Source organism: Calliphora vicina, chromosome 2 (genome assembly GCF_958450345.1).
Source record: "Calliphora vicina chromosome 2, idCalVici1.1, whole genome shotgun sequence".
In the NCBI taxonomy this organism is placed as follows: Eukaryota; Metazoa; Arthropoda; class Insecta; order Diptera; family Calliphoridae; genus Calliphora; species Calliphora vicina.
In genome coordinates, this window is record NC_088781.1 from 30,537,491 (window position 1) to 30,564,012 (window position 26,522).

The 26,522-nt window shown below is 28.9% G+C and overlaps 2 protein-coding genes across 2 annotated transcripts in view; one reads left to right on the forward strand and one right to left on the reverse strand.

Annotated features, from left to right (window-relative positions):
* The window catches only part of LOC135950371 (uncharacterized), a 165,560-nt gene that overhangs the window by 32,789 nt on the left and 106,249 nt on the right, over positions 1-26,522 (reverse strand). The gene's annotated exons all lie outside the window — the stretch shown is intronic.
* LOC135951482 (antifungal protein-like) lies at positions 25,572-26,166 on the forward strand. The gene is made up of 2 exons (XM_065501138.1): positions 25,572-25,733; positions 25,808-26,166. Exons 1-2 carry the CDS (start codon positions 25,719-25,721, stop codon positions 26,084-26,086), a joined length of 294 nt encoding a protein of 97 aa, XP_065357210.1. The 5' UTR covers positions 25,572-25,718; the 3' UTR covers positions 26,087-26,166.

Sequence of the window (26,522 nt, forward strand, 5' to 3'; positions counted from 1 at the left end):
ATTGGTTATACTTTAGTCATTTGCATGTGCACTTTCTGTTTCTAAATGCTATTTTGTTAGTAGTGAGAGCCAAAATTAGTACTAGCATTTTAACTCACTAGTTGGCAATAAAATTTTTTGCTAGGAAGCTTAATAACTAGGGGGCGGATTTATATGCAAATGCATGTTTTTTTTCGAACGTCCAAACACAATGTAGACTAATTATCTATCCGAATCACACATTTTGCAGTAAAATGGCATCGATTTGATACAGCATATTTTTGCATATTTTTTTGATAATGCATGTTTTGTTATATTTAACTTCGAAATGCATATTTATATGCATATTATCCCAATTTTTAATAAAAATATTATCTTTTGGCGTTAGTGAGCAATAAATTGTCTCGACATAAAGTTTTTGTTTAATTTCTTATAGAAATATCATCAAACTTTGCCGACTAACTTCTTTCGACATCGAGAAACTAACTGTATGTCTTAATTTCTCTATCAGCAATTTATATTTACAATTTCAAAATATTTAGCTTCAAAAAAGTTAAGAGTTTTTTAAAGTATCAAAAATTCATTAAATGTATCAAAAACATTCATATTTGTTATCATTGCAATTTCGAGTTATAGGAGATTTTGTTACCGAAATATCCTGCAAACATAATTAAATTAAGTCACAGTCATTATCACATGTCATAAATGGCTGCGACTTAATTTAATTAAGTTTTTTGATGATTTTAAAATTCAAGTCGCATGGTTCAGGCTTTAAAGACTAGTATTCATTCCATGATATTAGAATTAATATACCCATCGTTTTCTCAGAAGAACCATTCTAATTTTAAAACATTAACAATTTAATTTTTGTATAATTTAAAGAGTCCTAACTACTGGGAACTCTGATGTGTATTTTTTTGGACATTGCGCTATCCATAGTTAATTATTTTATGTTTCTGCATGAAAATATAAGTGCATTTTTTTAATTTTTTAGGTCATATTTTGATTTTTTTGAAGCATATTTTAGGCGCATATTTTCCAATAATAAATCCGTCCCCTATTAATAACTAATGGTTCAGCTATACCTTTTAAATAAATGATATTGTTTTTTATGATTCCATACCTATGTTACAAACACTACAACCTATTCAATAAACCATAGTTAACTACCAATTGCAAACCACCATTATATGAATAATAAACTTAACCCAAAGCATTGGAGATGAGAGAATGAGTTCATGGAAGTATATGCTATATAAGATACTACTTAATGGAAGAATATTTACTACTAGAATGAGTAGTTGTTTTTATACCCTCCACCACCATAAGTGGTGAATGAGGGTATATATAAGTTTGTCATTCCGTGTGTAACATTGAGAAATATTCATCTGAGACCCAACAAAGTATATATATTATTGATCCTTATGAAATTCTAAGTCGATTGAGCCATGTCCGTCTGTCTGTCCGTCTGTCCGTCTGTCCGTCTGTCCGTCTGTGTAAAACACGCTCACGTCCAAAATACGCAAACAAACTTAGTAGAGTTGCAAGAAAAGTGTTTATTATTGTCCTAAGCAGTTTGGTATTGAAAATCAGCGAAATCGGTTCAGTGGAACCAAAGTTATGAATGAAAATGTGGGACAACCTCAAAAAAAAATTGATAATTTTCACATATTTTTGGACATTTTTTGTAAATATATTGCAGCTAATATCATAAAATTTTGCACTCGTTACTTTTATGATAAAAGGAGTAACTCTGGTGAAAATTATAAGAATCGGTCCATGATTTCTCCTAGCCCCCATACAAATTTCTTCCCGAAATATGGTTCTATGGTCTATAAATGCCTACAAAATAGGAATATCCACATGAAATTTAGCAAAAATAAGTCTTGTGGTAAAAGAAATTATATTACAAAATTTTTCGTGGATCGGCCCATATTTGACCATAGCCCCCATATAAAGTACACTTCCGAAAATCTCTTAAATAAGCATAAATGTCTTATAAATATCGCTATCAAGTTGAAATTCGACATGAATAATCCCCATATATACCAAAATCGCTGTACCTAATTCTATGAAGATCGGCCGATAATTGGTTATAGCTCCCATATAAGGACCACTTCCGAAAAACACAATAACCTACATAAATATCCAAAAATATCAATATCAAAACAAAATTTCACACACATCCATAGTTTATATTTAGAAATCATACTACTGGATTTTGTGAATATCGGTCCATATTTGACCATAGCTCCCATATAAGGTCCACTTCCAAAAATCAGTTAAGTACTCATAAATCTCTTATAAATACATTTATCATGCTAAAATTCCACACAAATTATACTCATATATATAGATAACACTGTTCCAAATTTTATGCAGATTGGCCGATAATTGGTCATAGCTCCCCTATAAGGCCCATTTCCGAAAAAAGATATTAACCTTAAAAAGTATTAAAAACATATCGATATCAAAATGAAATTATGCACAGATCAGCAATTTGTATCCACTAATCATACTTCTGGATTTTGTGAATATCGGTCCATATTTAACCATAGCTCCCATATAAGGTTCACACCCGAAAATCACTAAAATACTCATAAATTTCTTACAAATATAGTTATCAGGTTGAAATTCGAAACAAATTTATTCAATATATACAAAAATCGATGTACCAAATTTTATGATGATAGGCCTATAATTGGTCATAACCTCCATATAAGAACCACTTCAGGAAAACACATTAACCTGCACAAATATCCAAAATAATCTGTACTCAACCAAAATTTTACAGCGATCAGTAATTTGTATCCAAGAATCGTACTACAAGATTGTTTAAATATTGGTCCATAATTCGGCATGGCACTCATATAATATCCACTCTAGTTAATAGCGTTGTTTATATGAAATTCTACAAAAATAGCCCTCAAATACTTAGGACCATAATTGGTCATAGCATCCATATATTAAACCAAAATAGTACACAGATCAGTAATTTGTATTCAAAAATCATAATACTGAATTTTGTGAATATTGGTCCATAATTGGCCACAGCTCCCATATAAGTACATAAAAATCATGTTAAAATATTTTATGACAATCGAATCAATAGGTCATATCTTCCATATAAGTCCCCCAACCAAATATTTTGAAATTTGTCTAAATTTATTTGTATACCCTTTTTTATACTCTGTTTCTTCACTTGAGGTTAAAATGGAAAAATGTTGATCCAAACGTATTAACTAATTATTAAGTATATAAATTGTTAAATTTCATACGTTCTAATAGGAATTTCAATTATAAATTGCTGAATTAGATAAAATTTGTTGTACATTCGAAATAAAATATCTTCAGCGTAAGCTAGTCTTTCTAACAATTGTTATATTATTTTAGTTGTTATACCATCATATTTAGGTGGAGGGTATTTAAGATTCGGCACGGCCGAATATAGTACTCTTACTTGTTTCTTTATCTCATTATTCATGAACTTAAAAAAAAATCACGTGCTTTTAAATTTATAGCGTTCCTTTTATGACATTGTTTTCTTAATAAACATACTTATTTTTTGTACAATGATAATATATGAAGTAAGGTGAGCTTATATAATCCTTTTTAATATTACAAAATCAGGAGTAGGAGCAGAGAATCTGATTGTAAATTAATCTAATTAAAGTTTTATATATGGGGGATTTCATGTCAAGTAATTAAACATAATTTTTCAACAAGATCGGTCGAGAAATCTCTGAGTTAGAGGGGGTTAAAATTTTAAATTTTTGCCAAACCGGTGTTTTTTTTCATCCACTTTACTTATTGTTCTTAGCAAAATGTGTCCCAAATAGTAATTTCTTCAATCTTCCCAAAAAAAAAAAAAAAAATTAAAATAAAATAAAAAAAATTTTGAAATTTTTTTTCACAAATTAAAAATTTTGTTGAATTTTTTTAGGAAAAAAGTTCAATTTTGCAAAAAAAAGTAAAAAATTGTATTGGGTTATATTTTGTAAGGACCAAGGAGTATTCATTACATGTGACGTCAAAAAGTCAGCTGACTATTTTTTGCTTGATGTGATTTATCACTTCTTTCTGTCAAAGTTTGTTTACATATCTATGTTAGGTTAGGTTAGGTTACGTGGGTTGCTCGCAAGTTAGCGAGTTCACTCGGAGGCCTTGCGGCCCATTGTGGTACCCTTAGAAGTACTATTCCATTATGCTGAAAATGTTATACATAAAGTGAGAATAGTTTCCCTCCCTAGTTTCGTCTATTATGTGATTTCTGTGGTCCCTATGGGAACCAGCCGGTACTTCTAATAATATATCTATATCTATGTTAATTTAAATATAATTTTTTTTTTCCTCTAAGAAATAAATTAAAACAGTGGAAAAGTGAAAAATATAAATAAAATGCATTGCTATACTTGTGAAAGTGTATTACACATCATTATTTATTTTCAGCCCAATTTTGGATTTTTGTAGTCATCTGTTTGTTTTTGTGTAGTGTTGAATTTATAGTATAATTGAGACTACCTGAAGGACCCCTATTAAAAAGTGGATACATTTTTTATGTAAAGAGTCAGAAAAAACTTATACTTACAATAACTTAAATTAAATTTAAATCCTTCAATATACAAATTTTCAAAAATACGTAAATTTATTCAAATGTTGTATACAACTCGGTATTTATAACTTTTTCTGGAAATCCTTAAATTTAATATTTTATAGTTGCTTCGGATGATGTGGTCCACTTACGCCTAAAATAGGTAATGGGATACAATTCCTGCGTTCTTTAATTCTTTTTTTTTACAAGATTCCAATACCTTTCCACAGGCCGTAGTTCTGTACAGTTGGGTGGATTTGCCTCTCGTGGTACAAAAATTTACATTATTGTTTGAATACCACTCAAGGGCCATTTTTCCAGAGTAGCATGATACCAAATCGGGCCAAAAATTTCTAATACTGTTTTGTCTTGAACAACAAGCAAAAATACAAAAATACAAATTTTCATATTTTTTTTTTTTGAAATTTCACCCATAAAGTTCACATTTGGTCTACGGCTGGTAAAGAAATAACATGGCTTATTTGGAATACATCATAGTATGTAAAACTGTTGGCCATTTTGGAATCACAACTTTGGGATTTTTGAACACTTAGCCTAAATTAAAAATTTCGATAAATGAATAGGTTAAATTTGGATGGTGCTAGCAATACACCTATTAGCATTCCGTAGGTATTTTCTATTTTAAAGATATCCTTGTTGAGATTCATTTCAAAAAAATACAACAGAATTATAAATTCCTTAAGAAATTTTTTTATATGAATCGAAAAGTAACACCATTTTCAAAATTTTCTCAATTTGAAAATTTAAAATGATTATTTTTGGTCTCGTGAAAGATATTGCTTTGGAGTTTTTTATTTGTATGATTATTGTATTTATTGTTTAACTAACAGAAAAAAAATTATGTCTGACATTATGAAAAAACACAGTTCGCTCTTCTGATTATGACCCACTGTATGCAAGGAGATTAAAAATCCCATTTCTCAGGAATATTTCTCAAATCTCTCGATCGAAGACATTTATAAATAGTATAAATGTATATATAGCGCGGTATTCGAAATCGAATAACACCTCTTGGCCAGAAAATTCTCAGCTACTGGCTTCATTCTAGTGTGTAGTAAAGAGTAACAGCAAAACGTAGCGTCATCTCATTCATGGCATTCAAGGCCAAATCACAAACAGGCTGTGAGTCTGTCAGTAATGATCATTAGCCTGAGGAAAAGTGTTGCGAACCTGTAGTCTGAAATGCATAATAATTTGTGCAACATGATGTTCTCTATTCGATCTTAATTTATCAGTAAAGACCTTTGAAACTGAAGGAGAAATGATCCTGCCAAGATAGACGCCTTTAAGTCAATGTTGTCGGTGAGTGTTTATATGATAATTAAAGACTACCTATTGGAGCGGAAGGCATATTATATTTGAGATCGATATAAATATCTTGTCACTCCAACATATTTCATTTTGTACTAAAATTATATCATTTTTCCCTAATCTTTATATCCAATATGATTCAAAAATTCTTTATAACTAATAATTCGAACATTTAACTCCTTTACTTTTATTTTATCTTCTTTATTCAATAAAAGTAAAACTTCAAAGAGAACAATGATGATGATACCACTGGCTTTCAAAATGTTATTTTCCAATCATTTAAATGGAAATTCCCAGGCAGACTACTAAATAAAAAACAATAAATAGAATTGACCTCAATTTATTGCATACTGACCAGTCAGTTCGTAACATACAAACATTGTATCTACTTGCAGCAGAATCTTATGCAATGGTATGTTAAATTTATATTGCTGGTAGTTGCCTTCTTAATGATGGACATTTTTGAGTTTTTTTATGTTATTTTTTTTTTCTACTTGTTAAGAAAAAATATAACAATGTATCTATTCAAACTCTTCTTTGCTTTCTTATTTGTATTGCCTTTGTATGTCTTAAAAAGTAAGTACAAGGTAAATAACCAAACACGTACTCTTTTGTGGCATTTTATTGAACTTTAAGAAGAGTGTATGTGGCAATATTAAGTAGTAGTAGCAGTTGCATGTATGGGGCAGAAATCGTGCAATCATGCTGAAAGCATTTTCATAACAATAATATAAAATAATTTTATAATAAAAATTGTAAAATGCAACATACAATGAATACTCAGGCATGATTGTATTTACGTTCAACGTGTATCAGCTATTGAGAAATAAGTAGTTTTGTTTCTTTTTTTTTTATATTCTTGTGGAACAAATGAAAACAGCTTGAGGTATTAGTGTCCAAACTATTTGGTTTTATGAGCATTTATTAAAGGATATGAGGCAGATTGAAAACAATGTGTGAAGGGTTGAATATTAAATTATATTAGCGGTTTAATGTTATATACAAATAAGGATTTAACTTAATTTAATCATAAATATGTTGATTGCATTAAATTTAATTATTCATTTTCTTAAAAATATCTAAACAATTTCTCTCCCTAATTCCAACCGTTTCTAATAACTTTCATCATTGGAAATAGATTCTTTAAAATGTTTTACAAATTTAATTCTATTCATTGATTGATTGATTACGATGTACGATTAGGTGCAGGGTATAACACTGAGAAGTGTGTTTTTGGACATTTCTGTTGTGATTGTGTCATAGTTGCCTTAAACTTCATTTTAATTATATTCAAGTCATACTCAGGTAATTACATGAGATTTGTTAAATCTTTATATACATACATATACATATATATGAATAAATGTGTGTCAGTATTTATAGTCTCAGTCAATTTGGTGCATGTTTCTAAAAGCATATAACTAATACTGGTTGAGTTGCCGTCAGAACTTTATTCTAGTATGAAAATATTTACACATAAATATTAAACAAGGTCTCTACACTAGAATGCTTCCAAATTATGTAAAACGTTGCACAGTGGTTCGGCTGTGTTGAATCTTATATACCCTTCACCAAATAATACTTTCAAATACAAATTTTAAATATTTTTAGTTAAACAAAATTAAAAAAAAAAAATTTTTTCAAAATTTATTTTCAAAATTTGTTTATTTCGAAATTGCTTTTTTTTAAATATATTAGCGAAAACAAAATTTTTTGGTAAAAAAATCGGATTAAAAAATATTTTTCCCGATTTTGATCCATTTTAAGTCCAAATTACTATAGCCTTATATACACGCAGAGAAAAAACATGGTTGGACATGGTTACGACAACTATACTATGTTCTCTGTAACAATATATTGTTGTCGTAAACATATAATTATTGTTATAATTTCAACAATATTATAGTTACTGTAAACGTTTATATTTTCATCGCAATTATAAATATGAATATGGCTTTCGAACAACTAATTAATGATAATTAGGTAAACATATTATTTTTATGTACAACCATGAAATGTTAAGTTTATATACGCGTAGTCATAATATGTTTAACATGCAAACAAAATATGTTTACTTTTAATAGTCTGTTTTCCCACCATTTGTGAGTGTTGGTATTTGTCTAAGCTATGTTATTTTTACAAGTAAATTTTGAGTGTCTGTAATTCCCATTCTCTCTATAGTTTTATTTGTATATTATCTTTAACTTTCGTAGAGCGAATAACAATAAATTTGATTTTATCAATAATATTTTAATTGTGAATTTAGTACTTTAAAACTAAAACATATTAAAATTTTGTATTTCCAAAAAAAAATTTTAATAATAATATGATTATTTTGGATCATAACATGATTTCATTGTATCATAATATGATTTAATTGGGTCATAAATATGATGACTTTGGGTCATATTATGATTGATTTATATAATAATATGATTATTTCAAAAAGTTTGATTATTTCAGAACATATTATGATATTTTATGATACTAATAATGATCATAATATGTTTTGGTCTACAAGCAAAAATCTGATCATAATATGTTGCTCTTAGTTTATGGTTACCACAACCATGTTTTTTCTCTGCGTGTATATACATCGTTGCAATCGACTTTGAAAAATCTATCATTAGATATCAATATTGTCTATATCAATGACTTAGTAATCCAGATATAGATCAAAAATAGGCCAAAAATCGAGGTTGTCTCGATTTTTCCCTAATATCTCAGATATTCTCGATTTTAAATAGCAACCGAGCCGGAAGAATTCCAGATATATTTATGTATCAATAATATTTGTAGGTAATTTGGGGGTTACGGAAAGTTGATTTCAACATGCAGACGGACATGACTATATCGACTTCGCTATCTATAAAGATCCAGAATATATATACTTTGAGGGGTCGCAAATGAAAAATGTAGAAATTGAAAACGGAATGACAAACTTATATATACCCTTGCCACTCATGCTGAAGGGTATAATATAGTGGGAAATAAATCTGTAACTTCTAAACGTTTAGTCCGATTTGAGTGCGCAAAGAGGAAGTGTTTTTGAGTTTATGTTTTGAATTTGGACCTCATGGTCCCAACAGGGTTGCGGCTAGGGGTCCCCAAAGTTGGACACATCGGGTAATTTTAATTTAATTTTTAAAACGATCTATTTCTTCATTTGTGTTCAGATTTCCCTAATTAATTTGCAAAAAACATAAGGTGGACACTAGGATGGCCCTTAATAAATGAAAGTTTGATTTTGGCTAGTCGCACCATCAGTTTGGTGAACATTGGTAAAAAATCATGCTGAAAAGATTTTAGGTAAATCGGTTGGGGTTAAGACGCGCCGCAAGCCCTCTAAAGTTTTGAGGTTCATTTACAAGGGGAAAATGCATTTTTTTCAGTTTTTGTAAAAATTTTGCCATTTAAAAATTACTTTAGTTTAAAAGAATCGAAATCTGTACATAATTACCGTCTTAATGAGACATAAAAACCAGAAATTGGTCAAAAAATGTTAAAGTTATTAAAAATTTCCCAGGCCATTAATGTGTCTCAGGCCACTAGAACAAGAAATGTAAAAACAAAATTAACATAGTTTGAGAAATATTAAAATCAAAGCTCATTTTTGCTTAAAATATATCCATATTTACTTGTATATGAGTTTTTGTCTTGTCGTAGGATACCGTTAACCTATTCGCAGGTATGACCAAAAAAATATTTTTTTTAAAGTTTAAAGTTTCAAAACTCAATTTTCAAATAATTAAGAATTTTGTTAAACAAATTTCCGAATTTTTTGATCATTTCATTGGGATTTATTGAGAATATAATAGGGAATAAAATATGAAAAAATTATAAAAATATCTCTTATAGTTCTTCCGTACCTGCTAAAATTTTGTTAAATTATTTTCTCTTCTGATTTTCTATTAGGTGTATGATTTTAAAATGAGGGATTTACAATAGATGATACATCATTTTGAACACGGGTTTTCTTTTTAATAATGTATGTCATTTTGAGGGATACATATCTGTGATTTATTTTCATTTATTTTCACTTATTGTACAAATTTTTTAAAATAAAAACTAAAAATTTTAAAAAAATTCGCATTTTTTTAGTTAAATTAAATTATTTTAATTTTAAATTATAACCCGCAGTAATCAAATCATAGGAATTAATAGATTGATTTATGCTCTTTTAAAAATTAATTAAACATATTTATACAAAATTTTAAATTGGAATCAGAGTAACGGTTTGTAGATTATGGTATATATTGTTCACACATTTTTGGATCAGTCTATTCATAAATATATGTACTTAAACTCAAGTCAATTAACTGTACAACACAAGTTTTTGTTTACACTCACACACTTCAATACAAATGTTTAGCTGTGCAACATTCACACGCATGGTTAACGCATTTTCAAAGTCATTAAATTTTTGCTGGCAGCTATTTTGGTTTAGAAATTGGTTTGGTATATGTATATAAGTACATACCCTGGAAGGGTGAGTAACAAAGTCTTTGTTGTTTCTTTTTTGTTTTTTGTATTTAACAAGGACGAGAAATTGTAGAATGTAGCACCGATAGATAGACCATGAACACATGTGCGTCCACATTCTTGTTGTTCATTTGTATGGATGCCATATAGTTGGGGTTTTTATGACTAAATAAACTTCAGTTTTATTGGAATGACAACAAAGTTTTACTGTTGGAATTTTTTTCAAGTTTTTTCTTTTTTTTTGTCATTGTTCTGTTGTTCTTCTAATTTTGCTTAGAGGAGTTTCAATAGAATAATCCTTTGGGGGATTTTTATATTGTATAAGTACGTAAATATATTTTCTAAGTTGTTGCTTTACGAACGATTTATAAAGCAGTAAGCTTTTGTTAAGAATATATTTATTATTTATTGGTAATAATGAAATTGATTAGAGACAAGAGGTGGCTATAGCGTTGTAAGGAATTGTCTGCAAAAGAAAAAGTTTTAACAGGATACATAAAAATAAATAGTAAATTATTTATTTATTGATATTAGTTGATTATAAGTATAAATACTAAAGTCTGCCTGAAGTATAATAAAATTGTAGACAATAGAAGACTAACAGGAAATCTAAAGTGAATTATATTAAAACTGAATATAATAAAGTTTAAAATGGAACTGCGAACTTAATTGGATTTAAGGCATTCATTAGTTTATGTTTATTATTTTATAGTATAAACAAAGGGTGTTTTTTTGTTGATGTAGATATTCATAATTTTATAATACTTTCTTTTCAAAATATAAAGAAGGGTAGGATTGATAAACTGACACGAAACATATTTGAATAGAGAAATGTTCAATTCGAACTTGACTCGATTAGTAAGATTATGATATAACCTCATTCTTTGTTAATCTTCAAAATTTTCGATTTGTTTTTAAAAAACAAGTACATCCATCGGTACATACCTCTCTGAAAATTATGCCAATCAGTTTTCGTTACTCGAGATCGAGACACGAAATTGAATTGGTGTGGACTATATATGGTCCTATACTGAAACCATGCATGATCAATTTTCTGGTCGTGTACTCTCATTTCGGTGATCACAATTTGCCCCTAGATCGTGTAATTTAACACCATTGGCTGTCATTTAATGAAATATGTTAAAGTCATGCCATCTAGACCACAACCAACCGTTTATTGAAGGAGGAAATTCAAAGCTGCATCAACGAAATTAATCTCAATTATGTAAAATTGTCATTGAAAATAACAATCTAAAACAACTGTGTTTCTATTTAATTTAAATTTTGAGTAAATTTCAAGACACCCTTTATAACCAAGAGTGAACATAATGCATAACTAAAGAATTATTTGTATTGCTGTTTATGCAAAAACTTGTGTTTTACAGTTAGTTGACCTCAAACGATTTTGGATGCCTCTGGCAGTTCAAATATGAGTGTGAATAGACTGCTTCAACAAATGTTTGAAGGAAAATAACTGTATGCTATTGGCCATTACTCCGCGTCCAACTTAATATTTTTGAATTGATTATTTAATAAACTTTAAGAATCTAAGAATTACTGTTAATGGTTATATTAAAACTAAATGAAAAAAATAAAAATGAATTAGATTAATTTATCTCATAATAATTCATCAGATTTAAATCTTCAAAGACTTCATATTGCAGTCAACATTAAATTAGAAAATATATTGATTTATTATACCCTTCACCATGAGTGGCAAAGTTTGTCATGCCGTTTGCAATTTCTACATTTTTCATGTGCGACCAAACAATGTATATGGGGCATTTCATGTCAAGTGAACCAACTTTTGAAATCGATGTCTTCCGATCGGGATGAAATTTGCACCAAGGTTAGCTCTATTGGATAGTAACTCAGACACAATTTTTCAACAACATCGGTCGAGAACTCTCTGAGTTATAGGGGGTAAAATTTTGACAATTTGGTCAAACAGGGGTTTTTTCTTATCCATGTAACTTATTACCTATTGTTCTTAGCAAAATGTGTCCCAAATAGTATAGATAGCTATTTCTTCGATCTTTCGAAAAAAAATATTTAAAAAAAAAAATAAAAAATTTTTAATATTTTTTTTCCGAAATCAAAAACTTTTTTGACTTTTTTTTAAAATTTTTTCTCTTTTTTTTTTTTTTTTTTTTCTTAAAATAAAGTTTAGATATTTTCCTTGAACACCTACTTGGTCGCTTAGTGGGATGCGAGTGGGATATCTATCAAAATAAATATTTTGTAACTCAAAACATAAAATTTTTGACTTTTTTTGCAAAATCAAAAACTTTGTTGACTTTTTTTTTCAAAATGGACCCTTTTTTAATCTTTTTTTTTAGGTCAAACAAAAGCTTAGATATTATCCTTGAAGACCCTTTTGGTCGCTTAGTGGGATGCGAGTGGGATATCTATCAAAATAAATATTTTTTAACTCAAGACTTACAATTTTTGACTTTTTTTTTTGCAAATACGATTTTTTTTCCAAATGGGCCCTTTTTTTAAAATTTTTTTTGTAGTCAAAAGAAAGCTTAGGTCCATTCCTTTAAGATATTTTTAGTCCCTTAGTGGGATGCGAGTGGGATATCTATCAAAATAAATATTTTGTAACGCAAGACATAAAATTTTTTAATTTTTTTTTGCAAAATCAAAATTTTTTTCCAATATGGGCCCTTTTTTAATTTTTTTTTTGCTCAAAAGAAAGCCTAGGTCCATTCCTTTAAGATATTTTTAGTCCCTTAGTGGGATGCGAGTGGGATATCTATCAAAATAAATGTTTTAACACAAAAATTGTATGTCTTGAGTTACAAAACATTTATTTTGATATATATCCCACTCGCATCCCACTAAGCGATCAAAACCATCTTAAAGGAATAGGCCTAAGCTTTCTTTATAGCAAAAAAAAAAATTACAAAAAGGGCCCATTTTAAAAAAAAGTCAAAAAAGTTTTTGATTTTGCCAAAAAATCAAAAATTGTATATCTTGAGTTACAAAATATTTATTTTGATAGATATCCCACTCGTATCCCACTAAGGGACCTAAAATATCTTAAAGGAATGGACCTAAGCTTTCTTTCGACTAAAAAAAAATTTTTAAAAAAGGGCCCATTTTGAAAAAAAATTCGAATTTGCAAAAAAAAAGCCAATAATTGAATGTCTTGAGTTACAACATTTTTATTTTAATAGATATCCTACTCACATCTTCCTAAGTGACAAAATAGGTCTTAAAGGAAAAGACCTAAGCTTTCTTTTGAGCAAAAAAAAATTTTTAAAAAAAAAAATTTCGATTTTGCAAAAAAAAATTAAAAAATTGTTACAAAATATTTATTTTGATAGATATCCCACTCGCATCCCACTAAGGGACTAAAAATATCTTAAAGGAATGGACCTAAGCTTTCTTTTGAGCAAAAAAAAAAATTAAAAAAGGGCCCATATTGGAAAAAAATTTTGATTTTGCAAAAAAAAATTAAAAAATTGTATGTCTTGCGTTACAAAATATTTATTTTGATAGATATCCCACTCGCATCCCACTAAGGGACTAAAAATATCTTAAAGGAATGGACCTAAGCTTTCTTTTGACTACAAAAAAAATTTTAAAAAAGGGCCCATTTGGAAAAAAATCGTATTTGCAAAAAAAAAAGTCAAAAATTGTAAGTCTTGAGTTAAAAAATATTTATTTTGATAGATATCCCACTCGCATCCCACTAAGCGACCAAAAGGGTCTTCAAGGATAATATCTAAGCTTTTGTTTGACCTAAAAAAAAAGATTAAAAAAGGGTCCATTTTGAAAAAAAAAGTCAACAAAGTTTTTGATTTTGCAAAAAAAGTCAAAAATTTTATGTTTTGAGTTACAAAATATTTATTTTGATAGATATCCTACTCGCATCCCACTAAGCGACCAAGTAGGTGTTCAAGGAAAATATCTAATCTTTATTTTAAGAAAAAAAAAAAAAAAAAAAAGAGAAAAAATTTAAAAAAAAAAAAAAAAGTTTTTGATTTCGGAAAAAAAATATTAAAATTTTTTTTTTTTTTTTTTAAATATTTTTTTTCGAAAGATCGAAGAAATAGCTATCTATACTATTTGGGACACATTTTGCTAAGAACAATAGGTAATAAGTTACATGGATAAGAAAAAACCCCTGTTTGACCAAATTGTCAAAATTTTACCCCCTATAACTCAGAGAGTTCTCGACCGATGTTGTTGAAAAATTGTGTCTGAGTTACAATCCAATAGAGCTAACCTTGGTGCAAATTTCATCCCGATCGGAAGACATCGATTTCAAAAGTTGGTCTGTATCGTTATAGATAGCGGAGTCGATATAGCCATGTCCGCCTCACGGTGGCTCATATCTCAATATCATCGGCCAAAAGTTCATCAAAAAAATTTTCCAAAATATCTCTCGGTTCAAAAGTAACAAAGTTTTGGCCGATGAAAAACGATAATGAGCCACAGTGCGCCGGACCGTCTGTATGTTGAAATCAACTTGCCGTAATCTTCAAGTAACATACATACATGACTCATACATCAATATATCCGCTTTAGAACCGGTTCGGTTGCTATTTAAAATCGGGAAAATCTGCCTGCAAACGGCTGAGATAGGAAAAAAAAACCAGTACAACCTTGATTTTTTATCTATGGATATCTAATAATAGATTTAATGTTGAAAAAATTTGTTGCAAATCGGTAAATTCTCTGCTAGATGTTAAGCTTTCCCCAATTAATTGCCACGTAAAAACACAATTTAAAAAGACGTGTTATATATCAATGGATAGGGGATTTTGTCTTCTTTTATAAAATATGTATAACATTTGACAAACAAAAAATTCATGGAATACTTTTTCGAAAAATATGACAAAAATGATTTTTAATGAATTTTTGCGAAGATACAAATTTTGCTAATTTTTCTATTGAAAATGCAAAAATAAAAATAAATTTTGAAATTTGTTATCAGGAATCTCGCAATTCCCAAAAAAGTGTTGAAAACCCCCAAAAATGGTATTTTTTTTTTTGGCTATAATATCTATACCAGGGCGGCGTTATCGGAACCGTTTACAAAATAATTAAGAACATATTTGGCCATCTAAAATGGGTTACTATATTTTGATATTGACTATACGATTTGAGATTTTTTGCCCTAAACTTGAATTTTTATTTTTACATAAAAAATAGGCGTTTTTTGAATGGACCTGCTCCCCTCGGTATCAATAATTTTTAATTTTTTTTTCATAAAGTATAAATTCCTTATACATGGTCTTAGAAATTGTTTGCGATAACATAAAAAGAGAAAAAGTTTTAGGGAAAAATTACCTTTTTAAATTTTTTTAAATTCAAAGGCATATAACTTTGGACTTAGTCATTATTTGGAGAAAATCGGGAAATACTTGGATCCGCTGTTATCAAAAAACTGGAGTAGGGTGGGTAAAAATTTAGAAAATTTAATTTTCAAATGCGAATATCTCCTAAACTGTAAGAGATAATTATAGCTATGAGGAGGTTTTTTGTAGTGCTCGATGAGGAGATTCAATACATATAATTTGCTTGAAATTGGAATACAAAGGAAGAAATAGGATCGTTTTAAAAATTTAACATACCCAATGTGTCCAACTTTGGGGACCAGTGGCCGCGGCCCTGGTGAGCTCAGGTGATCCAAATTCAAAACTTAAACTCTACAACACTTCCTCTTTGAGAATGTGAAATTTCATACAAACTGGACTAACCGTTTAGAAGTTACAGCATTATTTCCCTATTTTTTTTTCTATTCTACTGTGTTACGTTTTCTTTTAAAATAGTAAATAATTTTCCTACAGCTGATTGATTTCGACGGTATTGCCATATTGAAATAGCTAAATTCAGTTTGATTTTGTGTATTTACGTCAAAGCTAATGCGCATTAGGATGGGGATAATTGACAAGTTAATTTGAGTTAAGATTGTTAATGCAAATTAACGCTGTCGTCTGTCTACGCTATAAGATTCGGCATCACCAAAGATTAATGCTGTGATTCATGACTTAAAAATGCGTAATTTTTTAAAACGTTTAGCTTTTATATTGAATCATTTCTACAATATAAATTTATTCATAGTATTGGTCATTGTTAGCTATGACCTTTTCGCATCTTTCTGGCAACATATGGATTCCGAGCCAAAAGAACTGCTCCTCTTTTGTGGCCAAGAATGAATCAAGCCAATATCAAGCGTATTTCAGAGAGAGAGCGTTCTGCATCGATCGAAACAAATAGTAGTCGCGCGGGGAAAGCTCTTGGCTATCAGTCACCTGTCTTACCACATCTTTTTAAATAGCTTTTTATCAGGTATTGCTACTTGTGGCCGAGTTTTGTCATAATGGAATATTACGGTTTCAATTCTGGCCGCATATTCTGGGCGTTTTTCAGTCAATGCTCTCTTCAAACGAACCCTTTTGCGTTCAGTACAGGTTCACTGTGATGCTTTGGCCGGATTTTAGCATCTCGTAACCCATTTGGTCTCACCAAATACAGATAATTAATTTAAATCCATGGATATTTGGCTTTGATGTCGATACGAAGACTGAACCGGTGTCGTATTTGATTTCTTACGCTTTGGGTATTTGATCCATTTTTCATCGCAAGTAATGATTTGGTTCATAAATGATTTTCTTTTCTAGCGTTCAAGTAGCATTTCAGGCATTTAAAATAGTCTTTCAAGGTCTTTTAGCTTCAATTCGTATTGTACCCAATTTCATCTTGCAAACGTGTTGAAATTGCTGATTGAGTAGCTCCTAATGAGCTCTTGTTGAGTTTGACAACAAACTTCATGGAGTAATGCCTCCAATTCTTGGTCTTCAAACTTTTTTTTGGCTGTCCTGGGCGATCTTTGTCATCCGTGTCAAAATCAACACTTCTAAACGGCACAAACCATCTCTCACAAATTGAAACCGATGGAACAAATTCACCATTATCAATTGGTGTTCTTCAGCGGCACTTTTTTTCAAATTGAAGAAGTAAAGCAAAACTTCCCGCATATGACGATTCAATGCTACAAAATTCGACATTATCAAAGCAAAAAAAAAAAAAACGTTTTTGTTTCCGACAATTCTGTGAATGGTAACTTAAACATACTATTGTTACCACAATCAAATAAATTATTACAGTGATCATTGTATTGTTAAAAACTTGTAAACATTTTGCAATGGTTATACTAAACATATACAACTATATTTTTCCCTTCGTGTATTAGTTAGGAATTTGTAAACATCACATGAGGAACCGCAGAACAAAAAGTTCTTTTTTGAAAATTTAAAAATTTTGGGAAATTGATTTTTTCTAGAAGATTTCAACCCAAATATTATAAAACTACCAAAAAATCAATTTGTAAAAAAATTCGAAAGAGTACCTTTTGTTCAGCGGCTCCTCACATGATAATGTATTGTAACTACACAATCTTATATATTACTTAGTTTTGAAAACCGTAATAGCACATCCCGTACTTTCAACAGTAAACACATTTTGAGCAAATTATTAACTAGGGCTATACACCAGTGTAATTGTACCTTAGGGTAATAATATTTTAATTAAAATTTAATTAATAAAATTTTCAAAATCATATTTTCCTCTCATCTATACTTCTAACACAATTTCTTCTTATCTTTCAATTGTAACCTACAAAATTGTAATTGTGTTTATTCACCGAAAACGGTCTTACTTAATTTCTACATTTTAATTGTTTAATTTGGTATTGTTCTTTTCGTTTCAATATTTCTATGCGTTCCTTAGTTTTTCAACTCGTGCTTACTTGGCATTTTTTGTCGACAATTCGTTTTTTCTCGCTTTAGTTTTTAATCTGTTTATCATTTGTTGTACGGAAACTTTTCCCGTTTTGTGCTAATATTTTAGCATACAAAAAGAAAAAAAAAATTAAAAGAATGGAATAAGTGGCAAACAAAAATACACTGGTTGGCTGGCTGACTGACGGTGACGTGGAACGTTGACAATGATACGACCATAAAATGTTGAAAGTAGTGTCTTGTGATGAAGAAATTATTGAATAGCAATTTTAACGCTTCAACCGCTAACAAACTTAATTAATTCAACATTCATGCATTTTAGTTTCAAGAACTAGAGCTTAATTGCTGTTCGTTCGTTCTTTATTTTTCCTTTTTTTCGTCGTCGTCTCATTCATTGTCTTTATTTTCCCTTGTTAGTTTTTATGTTGGTATTTAAATTGTTGTACAAGTGCTTGTAGTTGTTCTTGTATTTCATGTACTACAGATTTTTTATTTCCATTCTCTTCTTCCGTTGCTTCCCTCTCTTCTCTTAGCTGCTGTGCTTTTTACTATAATTCTTGGCTTATCTGATTAACGTTATTCCTTATTGTTTTTTTTGGTCTTTGTTTTTCTTTTTTACATTTATAGTAGATGTATTTGTATTTTTTAGTTTATGTAATGATGTATAGTATAAAATCAGAATCGTAAAGTTTGTAAATCGGGTACAGTGGTTTCGAGGATGCTACTATTTAAAATCGGCTGAGATATTAGGAACAAATCATGACAACCACGATTTTTTACATATTTTTGATCTATATCTCGATTACTAAGTCATTAATATAGACAATATGGATATCTATTGATAGATATTTGAAAGTCCTTTGTAACGACGTTTGCTACAGTAAATCGGACCTAAAATGGGTCAAAATCGGGAAAAATATTTTTTAACCCGAATTTTTTTTCACCAAAAGAATTTTTTTTCACAAAATTTTTTTCACTAAAAAAATTAAAAAAAAGTTTTGAAAAAATTTAAAAAAAAAATTTGTTTTAAATTTTAAATCTTTTCACCAAAAGAATTTTTTTTTTCACAAAATTTTTTCACTAAGAAATTACAAAAAAAAATTTATTTTTTTTAAATTTTGTTAAAATTTCTATTTTTAAGTATAATTTGGTGAAGGGTATATAGGATTCGACAAAACCAATTATAGCTCACTTACTTGTTTTTTTGAAAAAAACTCAATTTTTATATGGCGGAGAACAATTTCTGATCTTGGTAGTAGATGTGACATAAATACAGAAGTTGTGACACAAATACACTATTTTTAATTTTTTTAGCTTGAAAAATAAATTTATTCGTGCATTTTATTATAAATTAAAAATGTTTAGTCAATCGAAAAAAATTAATTTTTTTCGCGACTATTCAAACCTCAGCTACTATCTGAGCTTTTGTAATGAAAGACAAATAGTTAGTTTCAATCGATCAAAAAATAAGCATTAAAGATTGTCATGTACTGCACATATAAGTACTTTAAAGGCTTTATTCATAATACATTTTTAAATTTATTAAAGGTTTTTAAAACAAATTTGGTATGGAAATTTTCAGCCTAACTATAAAAGAAATTTTGAATTTAATTTTAGTTAAAGTCGACATTATTTGAAAATAGAACTTTTGTTTTTTCGTACCATAAAAACTATTTTAAAAAATCTTTCAAAACTTTTTCCAACTCATACATTCAAATAAATGAAAATATTTTTCAATGAATGTAAATAATACCATGATATAAAAAATACTAGGTAGTTCCATTTTCTCTTTATGTCAACATAATTAAGCATTTGACAATAAAGGGGATTTGAAGTTTATGTCTAAAACAAAGCTAACATATTCATTAAACTTAATCCTATTTTTGCCTTTATTGAAGTATAGATACTTCAAATATAAATAAAATAAAAAACAATTTTATTCAAAATATTATTGTGCGTTTATCCAAGGTATTGAGCAGCAACATAATTCTGTCCAAGGTTTTCAATTCCGGAGTATCGTTAGCATAAGGATTTAGTTTATGCTTGATTGTAGTTATATCTGCAACTAAGTCACAAAGCTGTTTGCTGGCACAAACCTCTTGCACCTCCACGAATAAGAGAACGATTTTACGAATGTACAACCGAAACGAATGTACTACTTAATAAGATTTGAGAGAGAATTTCATTGGGACAACTGTTAGATACTTGGTATGATGAATGATACAGTGCAATATTTAACGATATTCCACTATATCATTCAACAGCTGGCTCTGTTGTGGTATTAGCTTCTTATCCGCCACCAAAGATTCTAAAATAAACTGCAAAGTCTCCGGCAATGCAATGGTATTGTCGCTTTACGCCGCGCTTTATCTCAACAAATTCCCACAGCCCTACACACTATCAGCTTGTTCACGCTCTATAGTTTTCAATATAAACTCCAGTTTATAATTGGTAACACGTTTTTCATAGCGTCCCTCGTCCAGCAAGGGTGGTATACAATTGAAGACAAAGCCTATATTGCGTTTCAAATAATTAAGAACCATAATTAGATAAGCGAAATTTGGTTTGCCTCATGACTATTGAGTAAACATATGGATAATAGGACACGTTGAAAATTGGGATAAAAGTCTTCTCTCAAATTTCTAGCCAAAACACATAAAGTAGTTCCAGTAAAGACTGCAGTAACACGTTTGTAGCACAGGCTAGTTTTATAAAAGAAAGTCGACCACAAAATCCTTTTGATGCAACAATTGAGGCAACGTTAAAATTCCTCTGATAAATTTAAAAACATCCATTTTTTTAAAGTCTGATTGAAAAAGGTATCACTATCTTCGGGCAGCTCTTAATTGTCATGGCCTATGTGATATAAAGGCACACGTCTTAGAATAATCCGTTTTTATTTATTTTAAATATTAATTGGAGCATTGTGAACTGTTACATACTACACATATTTCCCCTTTCTTGTCAAAAAAATATAAATGAAACAACCTTGTAATTTTTTAATATCATGAATAATACTATGTTTACATTTGCAGAGTAATCATCTCAAACGTGATTAAGCTCTAATCACTTAACAAAATCGAGATGATTATCCATACATTTAAATGATTTGTTAATCATTTCAAATTGACAATTTTTTTTCATATTTTATTTATTGTATCTTTACAAAATAATGTGAACTAATAATAATTTGTTCAAATCTTTAATCTAAATATTAATTTTTATTTACGTCCCACCACAGTTGGATGAAAAATTATGTTTAATTTATAGATCCTATCATCAGCTCAGGTCTGTTGGATTCCTTCTTGACATGATTAAAACATAACCACTTCATTAATCACATAGAATCACCTGAACATACCTCAAACCGACTATGATGTAGCATCGACCACCTTTTAGTGTAGTACCGATAAATAAATTTTGACAGAAGTTTTTTTTCCTTAAAAAAAACCTTAAATAATTCATCAATGTTGTTATTTATTTTTCAACTTATTGTTTGTCAACTTAATCATTTTAGTGTCAACTTAATCATCTAAAATGTATTGTAAACGGCTTTGATTAACTTAATCAAAATTTTGCTTAAACGCGTTTAAAAGCCCAAGTGTGAACATAGCATTAAAAAAATAATTTTATAGTTAATTTCTGTTAAAGTCCACTTTATTTTAAAATAGAACTTTTAGTTTTTCGTACCATAAAAAAATATTTTAAAAAGCTTTCAAAACTTTTGTCCAACATATACATTTTTCAATGAATGTAAATAAAAAAAGAAATTTCAAAAAATTAAAAAAATCAAAATGTACATAAAAGTTCAAAACAAAAAGCTTATTTTAAAATAATAAAAAAAGAGTTTAAATTATATTTGAAATTTGTTTTATAGTATGAAATGTAAAATAATATTCATCTTTATGGACTTAACATCGACTTTAAGGCTTTTGTAGTTAGGCTGAAAATGTATATAAAAGTTCAAAACAAAAAGAATTTTTTAAAATAATGAAATAACATTTTAAATTATATTTGAGATATGTTTTATGGTACGAAATTTAAAATAATAGTCAAATTTATGGACTTAAAGTCGAGTTTAAGGCTTATGTGGTTTGTTTTATAAAATTAAAATTTTTTTATGAATATAATAATATGATTTAAAAATATTTTCAAAAATATAAGACCCCAATTTTTTCCTTCTCATCCACTGTAACCCATTATTAACGGAAATCATTACAAGACTTGTATGAAAATGAAAAATAAAGAAATGAACAAATATGCTAGTAAAAAAACTAAAGCAGCAGCATTATCATAAGTCTTGCCATTCGATATGATTCCTTTCTCTTATATGCCATTATTTTCTACTTAAATTTTTTTTAATGTCTTCAGTTTGTCTGGAAAAAAAAAGAAAAAGGATATTAAGACGTTGAAAATAGCAGCTCCAATAGCAACGCTGTGTTATTTGTTTTAAACATTTTTTTCGTTATTTATGAGCTGCAGCTGCATTCAATAAAATACCATAAAATCCTCATCAGTATCGCTGCAGAGCGCTGTAAGTGTGCTGGATAATCACTACGTATGTTTATTACTTAATGGTCTTATGGTCCTGCTTGAATTTGTTGAATTGATGTTAAATGCTTTTCTAGCACCTTTCGTTCGTATTTACGTACCTTCAAGAGGAGTCTAACATTTCTATTGATGTGTTAAACACTGTTCGTGGTAAGCTGATTTTGGTTGTTTTTCTTGGAAAGTTTTTTTCGAACGTAAAGTTTACATTGTGTAATTAATGATCTTTTTTTGCTTGCTTTTGTTAATACTATTATCATGTTTGTGTTTTGTCTTAATTGTTTTTATAACATCCATTTTCTTCTTTCTTATAGCAAAGCAGTAATAAAAAGTGCCTTTAAAAGTTTTAAAACTTGAAAAGTTTTTTAAAAAAAAAATCAATTTTTATTTAAACTTTGTATATATTTGTTTAATAATTAGTTTTGTCATTATTGTCAATATTTAAACAATTAATGCGTCAAACAAGGATGTTAGTAAGAAGTAGTACGAGAAAGATTTCCATTTAACTGGAAAATGTATTAAAGTATTTTTCCTGAAGAAAACTATTATCCCTGAATTGTTCCTTTTGTAAAAATTTGGAAGGGAAATGCATGCTGCAATGTGTCTGAGGTTTGAGAAAACTTGTTTTCAGTAATTTTTTTTAGCCTACAAAAAAATTTTTCAAAATATTTTGTCTATAAAATTCTCAAAATTACGAAATTTTTTATAATTTATATGGATTTTTTAACCCTTAAACCGTGGAGGTCAAAGGTCGAAGGTAAACGTTTGCAATATTTGGAATTTCTAAATGAAAGTTAGCGAAATATTATACATTTTTGAGCCGATTTTAATGAAACTTGCGACAAATATTTCTTAAGGTCTAAAGTTTACAATAGCAGTACAAAAATGGAAATTAACTTTTAAGAGCACTTGTTGTCAAAATGACTTAGTTTTTTTGTGGTTTTAAAAATTGAGGTACATTTGGAGCCCAAGTCATATTAAGGGTTAATTTCAACTTGTGTACTCTTATTGTAAATGCTGGACTTTATGTTATATTTTCTCAAGTTTTATTTAAATCGTCCCAAAAATATACAACATTTCGGTATATTTCCATTAGAAATTCCAAATATTGAAAAAATTCCGAGATTTTCTGAATTGGCATCCCTATTATTGAATTTATTTACCATGAAGTATAATGAACTTTTTTTTAATCTGTCTAGCGGCACATGTCACCAGAGTAATAAAAATAATGACCCTACTTCATTTAACTATACATCAAAGTAATTTTAAGGAATCTTGATACGCACACTACAATTATAAATTTCTAAATAATTTAACAATTAAATGGAGTATTTTCCAATGAATTAATTTTTCCATATAAACAAAAAATGCGTCATAATGTCTTGAAATTGAAATTATATAATTTCACAATTGCAAATTCATACATTTGAGTGTTATCATTTAAGTCTTATTCATACACAGAAAAAATTTTGTACATAAATGTTATGAATTGCCTGCCACTGCTTTCAATTCATAATAAGTATAAACAATTAAGAATGTTATATTCGGCTGTGCCGAATCTTATATACCCACCTGTGTATTTTGATAAAATATTTGTCTGGTTCACGAGATTTTTGCTGTTACTAGAAAATATCAGTAATATCTTGCTTCACCTATTGCTCATTTTCAATACCAAACTTTTCTGATCAAAAAGCAGTATTTTATGGAAAATTTCAGCCTAAATCCGTCTATCCAGGCCATACCTTGCCTTTTGTGAAAACCCAAAATAAATATGCGACCAATAATTCATTGGAAGTGGTCCTGTGTTTTTCGGAAGTGGTCCTGTTATTGGATCATTAAATGATTATTTTCTGGTCTTCATAAAATTTGGAACGGCTATTTCTAAACATATATATATGAATATTTAAGTGATTTTAGGAAGTGAACTTTGCATCGACCCGAAAAAAATATTGATGTACTTTTACGTGAATCTTAGTTTTGCTGAATTTTGTATTCCTATATACCGGGAAGAAATTTGTCTTACATTTAGGTCCATAACTCTGGTTCCGATTTACCTATATTGCTTGTTTCGAATACCAAACATTTCTGATCAACAAATAATATTAGAAAAAAATTGTATCTCCCTAAGTCCTTCTCTCGTGGCCCTATCAAGCATTCAACCAACGGACAGACGGACAGACGGACGGACATAGCTAGATGATCTTAGAATTTTACGATGACCCGCCATATACTCTCTTCGTCTACGACCAATATTTCGATGTGTTGCAAACGGAATGACAAAATCAATATGCCCCTCAATATTTTTTTGGTGGGTATACAATTTTTTTTATGATTTTTAGTTATGAAATAAATATGTATGCAATTATTAAAATTTCATTGCGAATCATCATATAGGCAAAATTTTAAATAAAAAGCAATACAAAAATTACTTAATGTTCAATTTTATAATATGTATGAACAAATTCATACTCACAATTAAAAAGTTTTGGGAATAATTTCAAATGGACGTAATCATAAACAATTTTTAAATTTAAACAACATTTTAAAATCAAATTTTGTATGGAAATTTTGCTTTAAAACATTGTTTAAATTTTGAATTTTTTTTTATGAATACGGGGGAAAAAGTTTTGTGTAGAAAATAATACCAGACATAAATTTTTTTTCTGTGTATGTGTTTTTATTATAAATATTATCATAAATAATAAAGACACTTTATTCACCTTTAAACCTTTTTAAACTGATATCGATATGGACCATAACTCAAGACACACAATATACAATTGTTATTTGTTTATTGTTTTTGATAAGGTACCCTAAGTTTAGTATTGAAAAAAGTAATAAAAAAGTCATAAATAAAATTAATTATTAGGTCTATTAAGATTGCTTCTTAGTTTATAGGTAATTTGTATATTAATTCAAAGAAATGCAAAGATTTCAGTGCAGTATTTTTTTTTTGTATAAAAACGCAGAATTTTTAAAATTTGTATGCTGTAAGAAACTGAATATCAAACAACGCTAATAAAACAAATATGGCAAAATTATTTGTAAGTGAATATATATTTTTAAAAAAAATAAATATAAATAATATTAATTAATTTAAAATTGTTTTTTATAATAGATGATTGTTCTCTTCGCTTTAATCGCCGTTGCTTTGGCTCAGCACGGCTATGGTGCTGCTGGTCATGGCCAACAAGGTAGTCATGGTCAACAAGGCGGTCATGGCCAACAAGGCGTTCACGGTGTCCCCGAATCTCGCGATCATGGTGTTAGCGGTCATGGACAACACGGTGTTCATGGTCAACAATCTGGCGTTCATGGTCAACAAAGTGGCCATCAAGGTCAAGGTTATGGACATGGCGGTCATGGCCAACAAGGTTATAAAACCCATGGATATTAAATAGTTTGGAACTTACTAATGACCCTGTGATTATGTTGATGAAAAAAAATTAAAATAAATATCCATATAAACAAATGAAACCGATAGTTTTCAATGACTAAGTAAAAAATGTTATCAGCAGGGATACTAGAAATATGGTCTAAAATCTTTAAAAACCTCTAAAAAATATGATCTAAAACACCAAATCTATATACTTTTTAAAACCAAAGAAAATTTAATTAATTAATGTACTTTTGCTAAAGTACTGAAAGACCATGGCAGAATCAACCAGGTACAATTATTAGGGAGAGGTGTCAATATTTACCCCTACAACGCACAGTGGGGTAGAATCAACATTTTTTGGAAATAAATCTGGCATTTCTAAACAGCTGGTCCGATCGGGATAAAATTTGACGTGGGCGTAGGCAAGGAGTATTCGAGTTTAAGATATTAAAAT